The following is a 13,965-nucleotide window of genomic DNA, read 5'->3' on the forward strand; positions in this document are numbered from 1 at the left end:
ATTAACTACAACTCTCTGGATGCGGTCTTTAGGCCAGTTGTCTATCCTTTTACAGATTGACTTTTCTTTAGCAAAGTCCAAGTACACTATATCAGCTTCTGTTCCACTGTCTACCTGTTTACTTACTTCCTCATAAAATGAGAGTAAATTTGTTTGACAACTTCGGTCTTTCTTGAAGCCATGTTGAATGTCGCATATTATTTTCTAGCAGAAACTCCTCTTTGTGGTTCTTTATCAAACTCTCTAAGACCTTTCCAACTTTGGACGTTAAACTGACCAGTCTGAAGTTACCTGGTAATGATTTTGCTCCCTTTTTGAATATAGGAACCACTTTGGCCTTACGCCAATCTATCGGTACCATGCCAGTGACTAAAGAGTCTCTAAAAATTAGAAATAATGGCTTTGAAATAACTATGTTTATATAGTAGTATAAAGGGGATATCCAGGGCTGGTCTGCCGTTTTTTTTTTTGTTTTTTTTTTCCCGGTTGTGTCTTTCAGGAAAATATATATAATGGCAAATTTTAAAAAAATTCTTATTTTGTCCATTTGTTGGTCTGTTAAATATAGCATATCAATTATATCAGTTTGGTAAGTGCCAAAAAAAAAATACCAGCTGGTATTGATCCTATAAGAAATCTTGAGATCATTATTTACCAGTTCACTTTTATTAGTTCCCTATTCCCAGCTTTTTCTGTGGATTGCAGATCACCTTCTTTCTATGTTGACAACTCTTGATCCCTCTATTCCTCAATAGATAGAATACAGTGAGCATTGTGAGGATAAGTGTTAATGGCTCGATTACTAAGTAAATGTAAAGAAGAAATAAAACGGTGATGCGGCCAGCACATCGAAGGACCGATCAGGGGCAATATATGGTATTACTTTTATGTTTTTGAGTTTGTATACACTCAAGTCTCCTTTCTTTTTTTGCGAAACAATAACCATTGAAATTACTAATAATCAGGAAATAATGTTTGCCCTAATATTCTGGATGCAGTAGTAGCCTGTGTTAATGTATAGTGGAACTCGGGACACAAATGCTTTCCAGTACATATGCAATGTTTCTTCCCATACATTTGACCTTTTTAGCCGAATGTGTTTTGCCTCTGAGTAGCCTTGATTTATGTTATTTTTAGATTTGCAAATCAATATGCAGAAACAAAACCCATTTTTATTTGGCTAACAGACCTGTCACTTCCAGGATGAATTTAGAGTTGGGAGTTCTCATAGCTTTAGGAAAGAGATATTTTTAGAGTGTCACTTGACTTGGGTAGCTTCCTACTGACTCCATCTGTTATATCTGTTTTACTTTATCTGGGTATTTTAAGAGAATGAGCATGGCAAAGTATACAAGTATTTATGCAAGCAGGTCATTCATCGTTTTTTGCTAATTAAATTATCGGATTGGAATTGTAATTTCTTTCAGTGTGGCAAGACCCTTCCTTAAAAGAAACGTTACCACAAGCATTGACCATTTAACTATTCAAACCTATTAAATTCTGATACACAATAAAAGATGTGTTTATTTGTATGCACATGTGTTTGTATATATAGTATGTTCTAATGCACATCTTGTGATGAGTATGTATGTTAAATAAATTTTTTTATACGAATACACATAGATAATTATCACAACATTTGCATCAGAACATGCTATATAACAAAGAATCGTATAAAGAGAGCTGTAAAATATAGGAATAAAAGAGTAACAAAATCAGTTACTCGAGTCCTAGGCGTGCTTTCTACTGACAGGATTTTTTAACAGAACCTTTTTTTGTTGTTGAAGAGCTATGTACAGTATATAGAGATCAGCTTTTTTGTAAAGATGTAAATAGGAACTGAAACTCAATTTATTAGGACATGGAAAGACCTTTTCTGTACACTCTCAAATTTCAGCTGTTCAAGGGGAAATAACCTAATTTATAGTAGTGGGTAACATTCCATTAAAAATCATTTACGCCAGCTGGAATCTTGGTGTGCAATGTAACGAGCCTTAAAACTTCCCTTCTGCACAGCTTAGAAAATGCATCTTTCTGCCCTAAACTCTTTTTGCCCGTCATTTTTATGGCTGTTTTAGGCAAGTTTTTAAAGCAAATTTGTTAGATTCTAGCGTATGGGTTTTGTAGTTGGATGTCCTAAAGACTGAATCCACAGCATGGCTAAAAAGATGGGATCACCATTAAAAGCATAGGATTCAGATCTCTAATGCATTACCTTATCCAGTGGATTGTGTACTATTTTCTGTGTTTGGTGCTGGGAGGCACCCATATAACCCTAAATCGAGTTTACAATGCAGTTAATATTTTAGGAGAAATTAAAGGGCGATTGATGGCTTGATGTCCTCTAAACATATTTTGTATAGATTTGAGAAGAATGTTGGTCAACCTTATACAGGAGGAATCAATCTGTTGCTTCACTTCAATTTATTTTGTGAATTGTTATTTCCATGAGTAAGTGATCATTTCAAGGCCAGCAATATAAAATTAGTTAATTTAAAGTAAGATTAGGTAAGATAATAAGACGCTTAAGGGCTGGTTCCAGTGTTGTCATCCCAATTGTACAAGTGGATATTACAAATATACAAATGCTGTAAGCTTCTGATTCATTTGTACTGGAAGAATATTGTTGTGTGTGTTTGAGGTTTTTGGGGCACATAATGTAAGTATCTAAATACGTTTCTCTATTTAAAGAGACTGAATGGCTGTTTGCAGGTAGGCAGATGTGTGTGATACTAATTGAAGAAAACTGGTAGTTAAAAAAAAAAACAAATAAAAAAAAAATTTAATCCCAAAACATCAGTATTCTGTTCTAGACATTTCATAATAAGGCCCCAGGTTATTCTGAAATATCTTTGTATAAAAAATATATAATTAATGCTTTGATTTTTATCATTTAAAAAAAGTTTGCTTTTCTTCTATTTTCTTAATGATGGGTACCAACACATTTTTCCAGGACTGTATATGTCAGATGATGTGTGTGAGATGGAACATTAGGTCTTTAGGTTTAACCCCAGAAGGATAAGCAAGAGGTTGACTGACAAGTTTAAATGCATCACTTGACACACTGAAGTGCCTCTGTTCAGTTTCTTAGGCCCTGTTCAGATGTTGGTAATTGGCTTTTCCCCAGATGTGTGTAGCTGGTTTTAATTTCAAATATCCAACTGTAATGGAAACTTTCTGTTGATTTGATATGTAATTTCTGTCTTAACTTGTTGCTTGCTCTTTAGAACAGTTTGATATTGGTGTCAATGTTCTGTCCAGCAACACATCATGTCTCCTAATGTATTATTTTTACTTTATCTGGATAAATAGTGTTAGAAAAAGTGCTCTATTTATAAAACAGGGAACTGGATATTCCCTTAAACATTCCTTCATGGGAATCTTCAGTATTCATGTATTTCAGTGACAGTAATTGATTCACATCAGGGAATGTTTGGGGGAATGTCCAATTCTCTGCTTTATAAATAGTGCCTATAGTATTGTCTGGGATCATAAAAAAACAAAACGTACAGATCATGAAGAATGCAGTGCTATCATATTAACATAGGTACAACATTAGAGGGACACAAGGATATTTATAAAGCATGGTATGTTAGTTACATTAACCAACATTTACAGCAGGTGAATGAATTGCTTATAAACGCACCAGGAAGAATCACCTGCAGTAAATATTTGGTGGTAAATATTATCATGTTCATGAAATGAACACTATTATCGTGTTCAGAAATAATAATAACCCACTCCCACTAAATTATTATTTATAGAGTTGCAGCATTGGCGTCCCTCTTATCTGTTGTTTTACACTATCCGGTTTCATTGTCTTTATATTTTTAGATATTTTCAGTGCCAACCAAAATATGGCTTATTTGCACCTGTACATAAAGTTACCCGAATTGGATTTCCATCCACCACTCCAGCTAAAGCCAAAACCACTGTACGAAAAGTACCCACAACCCCTGCCACACCAGCCTCCCTAAAACGCAGTCCGAGTGCATCTTCCATTAGCTCTATGAGCTCTATTTCATCTTCTGTTAGTAACAAGCCAAGTCGCACTGGTTTGGTAAGTGTTTTTTTTATTTTGTTCCACCCAATTTAAAAGGATAAACATTTCTGTATCCTACTTATGGTATTCCATAGTGGTAGAGAGTAAGGCTGTGTTGAAATGCTGGGCTTTTGTTGCTCAAGATGATCTTTTGTTATTTTCTTGGCTAAAACCAAGCATTTGTACAGCTGTCATTCTATATCTTTTAGTGATTTGCTATGCTGGATGTTTAAACAACTAGTTTCTACCAACCATTAATGTTTCTAATGGAGAGGATGCAATGTGTGACTACTACTGATGGCTCCTTAGCCTAAAGCTTGCATTTCTCAACTGGTTCTAAAAATATATATCTCTTCTAGTTGTTCAGAAATCTTTGCCTTCATTACCTTCTGAATTACTGACACAGAATGAGTATGCAGCTCAGGTTTTCAGCTAATTGCCAAATGGTTTGAATAATGTTTGTTTCAGGTATGTTCCTGATACTACTAAAAGGAAAAGATTAGTTATACATCCAGGCAATTGGCATTCTTGAAGGTGTTTAGCAATGGCAGCCCAGTTATTAGGTCAATGGTTCGGTATACATTTTTTTTCTTAGTTGTATCCCTATTAAACAGTTAACAGAAACGTCATCTCGATACGCAAGGAAGATTTCTGGAACTACTGCTCTCCAGGAGGCACTAAAAGAAAAGCAGCAACATATTGAGCAGCTTCTGGCTGAAAGGGATATGGAGCGAGCTGAGGTGGCCAAAGCAACAAGTCATGTAGGCGAGGTGGAACAACAGCTGGCAGTGATCAGTGATGGTCATGATCAGGTAAGAAATGGTAAATTCAGGTATTTTCCTCTAAGTTTTGTCCTATCTAGAACCCTATGCCTACTCTGCTTATAGCTACTGCCACCATAACAAAACTAAAAGCTAAGAAAGTCAGGCACATACATGCAGCAATACTTCCTGCTTTCCTTGAATCGTAGCTATTCCTATTGCTATTGCCAATCCGATTGGCAAAGAGTCTTCGCTTCCTGATTAGCAAAGCAGGGGGGGATACTGAAAGCTATGGTGTGCAGGCACCTCTAAGACTATCCCTCTCAGTGACTCATTTACAACACAATGCATGGGTTATTGTGGATTGCACTAAAATGTGTCTCACAGACATTATTAAAATTAATAAATAGGATTTTTTATATAGCGCTAACATATTACACATCAACATATACATATTTACAACATTTTTGGGTAAAAGCATTTTGTCAGGCAAGTAGCAGATACAAAACTTTTTTTTTAACTTTTAATTGCCTGGCTATATACTTCCTTCTTTTTTTTTTTTTATTTATTTATTTTTTTTAACAGCATCTATAAACATATTTTGTTTACAATGCAAAGTAAAAAAAACAGAACAAAGACTAACAAGAAATTGGGAAGGGGGGGCACCATGAACAAGCAATCGTAAAATCTGAACACCAGATTTATAGCCAATATTTAGACTCAACAACAGCATACAAACAATCAGTGACAATAATTTTAGAATTATCAGGAATACAACTTTACTATGTTGTCAAAATCGACCTATTCAAATCTGGTACTGAGTATTGGACTCAGGGTTCCCAGACCTGTATGAATTTAGAATAAGTATTCTTCAACGTACTTGACAGCTTTTCATTGATGCACATATTGTCAACTCTAAGTTTAATTTTATGGAATGGAATAAATTGTTTCTTCCAAATGTTTGCTATCATTTGCTTAGCAGCTATAAGAACATACCTACACAATTTAAATTGGACCCTGGAATGGTTCTGTGGTTTAAAACCTAATAGCGCCAGCCATGGATTTTTAGGCAAATGCGTCTGAAACAGTGTATTCAACAGGAGGAAGACCAGTCCCCAGAATCTTATGACAAAAGAGTAAGTCCACCATACCTCCAAAACCGAATACAGTTCCTGACAGCCCCTGAAACAGCAGCCTGATCCATTAGTGGTACAGTGTTTCAGACGTGCAGGGACCATGTACCATCCAGTCATGACCTTATAAGCAGATTTAATGGTTACAGTACTAAGAGAACAGGAAGTCAGCTTGGACCACATATGGCCCCAGGCTTCATCTGTCTTGGAGCATCGAAGATCTTTTTCCCAAGCAACTACATATTTATGATCTCTTGGAGATTGTAATGTACTTAATGTAGCATAAATTATTGAATTTAAATTAGGCCTCAAGGGAGTGCAGGTATGCTCCAAAAGAAGTAAAGAAAACTGAACCTCTCTCGAACAGATTTTATCCAGTGCCCAAGATGAATGTATTGGAAATATTCCTGACTTAGGAGCCGCATATGAGACTCTGATTTGTTCCGAACTCATAATACCAGTTCATGTAAGCAGTGAGTATACCACAGTGAAATTATGAGATGTTCACCAGGCAAATGCTCCAGGAAATTCATGACCTGGAAGGAACAACAGATTATGTAGTGCTATATCTTTTTAGGTATATAATTGAGTGATACAACTCTTGTCTCCAGATAACATATACAAATGTTTTTTTTTTTTTTTGTTACATTGCAGTATGTTATAGAAATGGAGGCCAAGATGGACCAGCTGCGAGCTATGGTTGAAGCAGCAGACAGGGAAAAGGTAGAACTCCTAAATCAACTAGAGGAAGAGAAAAGGTCAGTGAAACTCTACTTTTTTTGTGGTGTTAAAAAAAGAGAACTGTCTTCTTTTGTCAATGTGTAACTGAATTACTAAATGAGAGGGTAGTTTAAAAAAAAAAAATCTATATTCCTAACTACTTATGCAGGCCTCTTGGCTTTTAGTAGACCGTGACACAGAGTAAGTGTGTATATCTGGAAATTCAGTGAAGTGGGAAATCTGTATTTGCATACACACTCTAGGCTGGTGCACCAAAGCCATAGGGATTTTGTGACGGCCAAGCAATCAACAAATTTGTGTTGGCAGCCTTCATGCGTATCTCTGGAAAGGCTTCATTTTAAATGTTTCTTGACTATTTTAATTCAACTTACATTTACTATTAAAGGCTTCTAAGCTTGAAAATTTCTTGGCACTAACTAGTAGAAGTTTTTCTTTTAATAGGAAAGTTGAAGATCTTCAATTCCGTGTTGAAGAAGAGTCTATTACCAAGGGTGATTTAGAGGTAAAAAATGTGTTATATAAGGAAATCCACATGATTCATATTACACTGACAGTTGTACACAGGAAAATCCATTTACAAACCTATTATTGGATTGTGCTAAAGCGTTTATAAGATAAGTCTCCCAAGTTGGGAAAGTGCCAAGCTTGCAAGTAAAAACTCAATAGTTCCATCATCTTTTCTGGTTGGTAATGCATCTTGCTTGCTATTGCTTTGTACTCTCTGAAATTAAGCTACAATATTCTATGCTTAAAAAACTGGCAGCGAATTTACATAATGGTTTTCTTTATATCCTCTGCTAAAGCAGGAGTCTTGAGTCACCCCCAGTTTTCTAAACATATTTACTGCACCAAATCCAAAAAATACAACTGTTTTCTTTTCTTTAGTGCTTCCTTTGAAATTGCAATTGAGTTATAGTGAAATGAATTCAAATGAAGTAATGCTTAAGAGCTATGTTATTTAGTCAGTTTTTATTATAAAACTGTATATGAAAATGTTTATTGTTTGTTTCAAAATGGACATTTCAGTTTTTCAGTTCACATTTTTTATTTTCAAATTTAGTTGCATTTTTTTTTTATCATCCATCCATTCCTTCCCCCAATTTAGTTTCTTTTACAGTTTTGATAGGTAAGCCAGTTGGCACAACAGAATATCCTGGTGACAATAAAGGGAAGTCTAACATGGCCCAAATCCTTTAATAAATACATTCAAAATTCAGTGCTAATCCCAGCTTTTAAAACACAAGCTTTTTTCACTGGTGCATGCTGCTGTCAACTAAAATTAACTAAAATACTCTTATTTAAACACTAACTTATGCTTTGTACAGAAAGCATCCTTTCCTAATTGTGGATATAATGTCTTGGCACCAAATAGGAAAACATGCCACCTGCATTCATCCAGAAATTAGCAGAATTTTATAACTCACTGTCTCTAAATAATCCAGATAGTCTGGATCACTTATCTAATTTAGTCTCAGAAGTTGGCCATACACGGGGCACGGTTGCTGCAAAGTTGAGCAGCATTACTGCATATGGGGCACAGTCCCAGTGACAGATCTCTGAAGATTTTTTTTCCTGAAGTTCATTTATCACTATCTGTAAAGCAAAGGTGAATACATATAACTCTGTGCTTTCTGTTGACCCCTTATAAGTATTTAAAAGGGAAATGGCCAGCATACATGCAATATTGAAATACATGGTTAATAAATCGGGGTTGTGCAAAGGTCTTTTTAAATGCAAAAATAATCTGTTTAAATATTTTGAAGAAATTAATTTGATAAGATGGTTTCACTGGAACTTGCTAAAGTATTCCATAGTGGTCCCTAGCAGTACCAGAAAATGCCACATTTCTTCAAAAATGAAATGAAAACCAAATTACAGCCCAGTTAATCATTTAAAATGTAATGTATGTAGTCCTAATATCAACAATTAAGTAGCCAGATATTTTTCTCCTAATATAAATAAAAATGATTGATTAAATGCAAACTATGTAATTGCTTGCTAAAGTCATAATGTTCTACATTTATGCTAATCGATTTATTTTTCTGAAAAAGAAACATAAGTCTACTTGCTGCATGCACCTGTCCTGTGTTTCTACTTATTGCCTTTCTTTTTTGTCTTTCACCATCAACTTCTTCCCACTTTTCTTGTTGATCACCCTCATCAAAGCATCATCTATCGATCTTTCTCTCTTCTGTTATTTACCCACTGCATCTTTGCTCATCAATGGTCCAATCGTGCTGGAGCACGGCCTGCATGTGGCTCCTACCTCTCGTGCTGGCATGTGATGGTGGCACTGTTGTGTTCTCTTCCTCTCCCTTTTTACTAACAGACGCAGACCAAACTGGAGCATGCCCGCATTAAGGAGCTTGAACAGAGCCTGCTCTTTGAAAAGACCAAAGCTGACAAACTTCAGAGAGAGTTAGAAGACACTAGGGTAATGGTTTTCAATATTTCATGGAAACTTTCCCTACACCACACACTATTTTTACTAGCTTTTTCTTTAGCCACAGCAAATACATAAAAAATGTAGTCTTTGGTCTTTAAGTATTTTCCAAACTTTTCTTTGATTGAAATGGCAGAAAATAATGCCTTTTTCTTGATTAAAACAATGTTTTCCTATATAAAAAAAAGTAAATGTTACAGCTTTTCATTTCACACTTCACACTGTAATATTCCATTAAATGCTATTAACCAATTCCGTTGACTAAAGGTAAAAGGGACCCTGATACACTTTATAAACTGATAAAGATACATTTATTAAAATATGTTGGTCATCATCTGCTCCTTGGGTTTACTGGTGGTAATCTAATTTTCAAGTTTATAGTTTTTAATTCCAAAACTAATTCAGTCACAGGGTACAGTGCTACTTGTTGTTAGTTATATTGGTTATCTATAAAAATTATTTACTTATGACCCTGTTCCTTTTCATTGCACAGCAAAGCAGTAGGGTCACTCGTCTTCCCCCTCCCTAGTAACAAATATTAATATATTCTGCTTTACCTGGAAAATATAAAACCCTTTTATCCCATGAACCAAGTCTTGGCTAACTGAATTATATTTGGAAGCCTTAGAAGTTTATTTGCTAGCCAAAATTCCTTGCAACAGCCAGGATAGTTTTCGACCTTTTTATAATTTGTTTTGCAATACTTTTTATATAAAAAGGTAAATGTACAAGGAGTAATGGGGAAATCAGTTGTGTAAGGGCATGTTTCTACAGGCCTTGGGATGTGTCGGCGGTGAAGCCCAGTGTGCAAAATGTGTGTGTAAATAACTAAATCTGTTGACTTGGGAGAAATGTATAGTCATCTGAGTAACTTTAGTTGGTCCTCAATACTAGCCTCTCATACTGTTGTGTTTGGCAGCACCTGTTGAGATGAGGCAAGCCCAAAATTCCAATTTAGCCTTTGTTGTTGTCAGTTTTGTTCACTGACCTGGTGAGACAACCTTTTTAATAGGAAGGTAGTGCAGTAATCTCTCCAGTGCACCCCCTGCTCCAGTAGAATCTAATAGGAGTTCTAATCCTCCTTCACTGTATAGTTTCTGATATTTATAAAGGTTTAAAGAGAGGCAGTATATTTTAAAATTAATAGAAAATAAAGCATCATGAAAAATGAAATTGTTCCAGAAATATGTCTTAAATTGGGTGTAGGTATATTATAATTGGTGATCATAGATTTAAAACCTGGTTTAAAGCATTGCCCCAAATCTGACCTGTAAAACTGCATCACAATGTAGCTAGAAAAATTAAAACCTTTTCAATCTGTCACTCTTCACAAAACACAGCACAGAACTTTTATTTGTTCCTAGACATTACAGTTATTGAAAGTTTGGGTGGTTTTAGATTATCTGGCTCCGAATGCATCTCAGGTATTTTTCTGGGTCAGTGGATATTGAATAGTTGGTATATAGTTCATGTGGTATATAATTACTACTACGTAAGCCCATGAACTCATTGACTCCTGCTTCCTTTAGAAGTTGATATGGGCTGCAAACTGTCTGTCTAGATAAGCTGGGCATTCTCCTCTATACAGATATTATGTGCAATTTAAATTGAATGTAAAATCAACATGTGATTATGATGCAATAGAATGGGCTAAGGCTATCAACACACATCAAATGATTCTCGACCAATACAAATGTTCTGGCTCATCTATGGGTAAGAATTGGAGATGTGTACAGAGGTCATTCGTGGATCTGTTCCGAGACAAATTGAACGTCTGTACACTGTCTTACGATGCCTTTTTTTCTTTATTGAAAATGACACTTCCAAACCCTTAATATCAACTTTTTTCAATGTGCATACATTAAGCCATGAGGTTGCTAATAAATACTACCTCCCTTTCCACAAACCGTGATCTAATATTCCTATGCAATACCTTCACATTTATGTTGCACTTGGCTTTTCACTATGCACTGGAAATGTTTACCCTACAACAGGATGTTTTAGCAGAAATCATGACAGCACCTACAAAGTAGCAATACTGCTAGATGTTTTTTGATAATAATGGGGAGTCACACAGTAATCCAGATGATGCATGTTTTATGGAGCACAGACCTGGTGTTTGTATACACTAGTTCTTCATGTTAAACATCTTATTCATTTTGTGTGCAGTACCAATTTAGAGAAATCATTATTGGACTTGTTAAACTAAGGAAGTCAGATAGCTTTGTTTGTGTTGAGTTGACAATTCTTGTTGTTTGCAGCCCAAACCAAGTCCAGTTTCTGTAAAAGTAAGTATTGTACCTACTGAAAGTCATAAGTGTTTTTGCCTGGGGTGATAGGTATTGGAGTTACTAATAGATATGCTTTTTGTACATTTAGCTCTAGTTCTATGTTTAAAACTGGTGTCTTGCATGCTAGTTTGTAAACAGAAACTAACTCACAAAGCATGTATGCAAAAGATAGGGATACTTTTTAAAAAATTATGGACAAGTAAGATGGCATTGACTTTTTGGTATTTGAGGAAAATTGTGTCTCAAATAATGATTTGCTTTTCTGTTTGTTGGATTGAATGTTTGATTTGTTTTTAGCTTTTTCAAGGATCCAAAGGAGTGGCGTTAAGGAGTCATTTTGAACTCTTCTTGCTTTTCTTAATGTTGGTGACTTTTAACAGCTTGCTTTTTATAAAGCTTTTACTGGCACTAATATTTGCATGTTTCTAGAAGCATACTAGGGTTATGAGGAGAGAGTGTTTTGCTTTGGTTTACAAGTCTTTGGTTCTACTTATAGGTATTTGTTTCAAATTTGATCCATTTTTTTTTAATTTGTCTACCAAGTTTGTTTCTTTTTTGTTTTGTCAGTCTATGAAGTGAAATTGACTAGTCTGTCCTGGAAATCCCCTGTATCTGATCTAAAATTTTAGACCAAGATTTTCCTACTGCAAATAATACTTTATAATGACAACCCTGGATTGAAACAAAGTAAAAAATCATGGTACAAAGATGAGAGAAATTGTTGCATACCACCAAGAAACTCCCAGTAGCATCAGTATGTGTACTTAATCAAATCCAGTTTACATATCAGTAGGTGCCCACCTGTAACCAAATTTTGGTTTATGTCTGGGCTTTTAGAAACCTCTGTAGAATGTTGCCTTATCCAAGTTTATTTGATATTGTACACTATATATGTATATGTCTTATGTCATTATTCTCATTATAGGTCAATTTTATAAATAACTATTGTTTTTTTTTCCATTCCTTAATATATAATATTTGCAGGTAGCTACTGTCTCTGAAAAATCCCGTATCATGGAGTTAGAGAAAGACTTGGTGCTTAAAACAAAAGAGGTAGCTGACCTGCGTCAGAAGCTTGTAGAATGTAGCAGGCAGAGTAGTGATGTAGACACATCACTTTCATTGTTGCAAGAAGTAAATTCTTTACAAGAAAATATTACAGAGCTTAACAAAAAACATGAGCAAGAGCTTCTGTCCTTTAAAAGCAAGCTTGAGAGTACGCAAGGTGATCATGATAGGGAAGTTTTATCACTAAAGGCCTCTGTTGAAAAGATATCTAAAGAAAATGAAAGCTTGAAAGTAAAGCTCAGCCATGCCAATAAGGAGAATGCCGATGTGATAGAACTTTGGAAATCAAAATTGGACTCCGCAATCAGTTCACATCAACAAGCAATGGAAGAGTTGACTCTTTCATTTAGCAAAGGTGCACTCACTGGGAACTCTGAATTAATTGAACTTAAAGCCAAGATAGAGAATCTCAAGTTAGAACATCAAAAAGAAATTGAACAGCTCAAGTCTAAACAAGAAACTGAGCGAGCTGAACGCCTTAAAGAGATAGATGTTTTGAAGACAAAACTACAATCTTCTAATGATGAAAAAGAATCTGAGGTTGAGATTCTGCAATCAAAATTGGATAAAGCTGAAGAGCAACATCTAATAGAAATAGAGGATACCCTAAATAAGCTTCATGATGCTGAAACCAAGGTAAAAAAAGAGGTGTTGCCGACTTAGCACTCTAATTCAACCCACAGTGGTTGACCTTAGGCCTCCATGGGGTCTGAGGTAATTTGATATGGATCATAGTGGTTTGCAGTTCGGAATAAAAACAGAATGTCCTAATGTTTTTTAACTTGAGGTAGCTGAAGGGGGGGTGGTGCCAGTGGTGATTTCCCGCTTACACCACCCCCAGAGTTTACTATCGTTGCTCGCATCAGCAGATAGATGTGATGCACAATGCAGAAGTCCTAATTCAGAAACATCCCGGCATCAGAGCGGGACCATTAGATCGCTGCTGGAGCGTGAGGCACAGGTAGGGGGGCTTCTAAACATACCCCGAGTGTGACTCGGGATTACCGCTTTTTCAAAGTGAAATCCACCTCAAGTCACACTCGGGATTACGGCTAGAGGGGTTAAGATGTATCAGACAATTTAATAACAACAATTTAACAAAGCAGTTTAATATTGATCATGTTAAGTATCTGTATCCAGCAGACTTTGAGTAAATCAAGTATTTGATACCATCTCAACTTGCCTCCATGTTGTGTAATTGCCAGAAGCAATTTAAAAAGTCCTTTGTGGCTGCTTTGGCTCATAGTTTAGTCACTTACAGTGAGTGAAATAAGTATTTCATCCCCTATCAACCAGCAATATTTCAACCTCCCTGGTGTCTTCACTGTATGCAGGTAATGAGCTGAGATTAGGAGCACCCTCTCTAAGGGAGTGCTCCTAATCCAAGCTTGGTACAGTACCTTTATAAAAGACACCTGTCCACAGAAGCAATCAATCAATCAGGTTCCAAACTAGCTACCATGGTCAAGACTAAAGAGCTGTCTAA

General features: G+C 35.7%; 1 protein-coding gene across 1 annotated transcript in view; it reads left to right on the plus strand.

Annotated features, from left to right (window-relative positions):
* The first annotated feature begins 3,838 nt into the window (after nt 1-3,838).
* CLIP1 (CAP-Gly domain containing linker protein 1) overlaps nt 3,839-13,965 on the plus strand; it is a 44,962-nt gene continuing 34,835 nt past the window's right edge. Inside the window, exons 1-6 of the mRNA XM_072415839.1 lie at nt 3,839-4,060; nt 4,657-4,854; nt 6,591-6,694; nt 7,119-7,179; nt 9,007-9,111; nt 12,396-13,115. Coding sequence (XP_072271940.1) covers nt 4,010-4,060; nt 4,657-4,854; nt 6,591-6,694; nt 7,119-7,179; nt 9,007-9,111; nt 12,396-13,115 — 1,239 coding nt within the window. The 5' untranslated portion in view covers nt 3,839-4,009. The remainder of the gene's footprint in view (nt 4,061-4,656; nt 4,855-6,590; nt 6,695-7,118; nt 7,180-9,006; nt 9,112-12,395; nt 13,116-13,965) is intronic.

The sequence above is a fragment of the Pyxicephalus adspersus genome, chromosome 6 (assembly GCF_032062135.1).
Source record: "Pyxicephalus adspersus chromosome 6, UCB_Pads_2.0, whole genome shotgun sequence".
NCBI classification, from domain to species: Eukaryota; Metazoa; Chordata; class Amphibia; order Anura; family Pyxicephalidae; genus Pyxicephalus; species Pyxicephalus adspersus.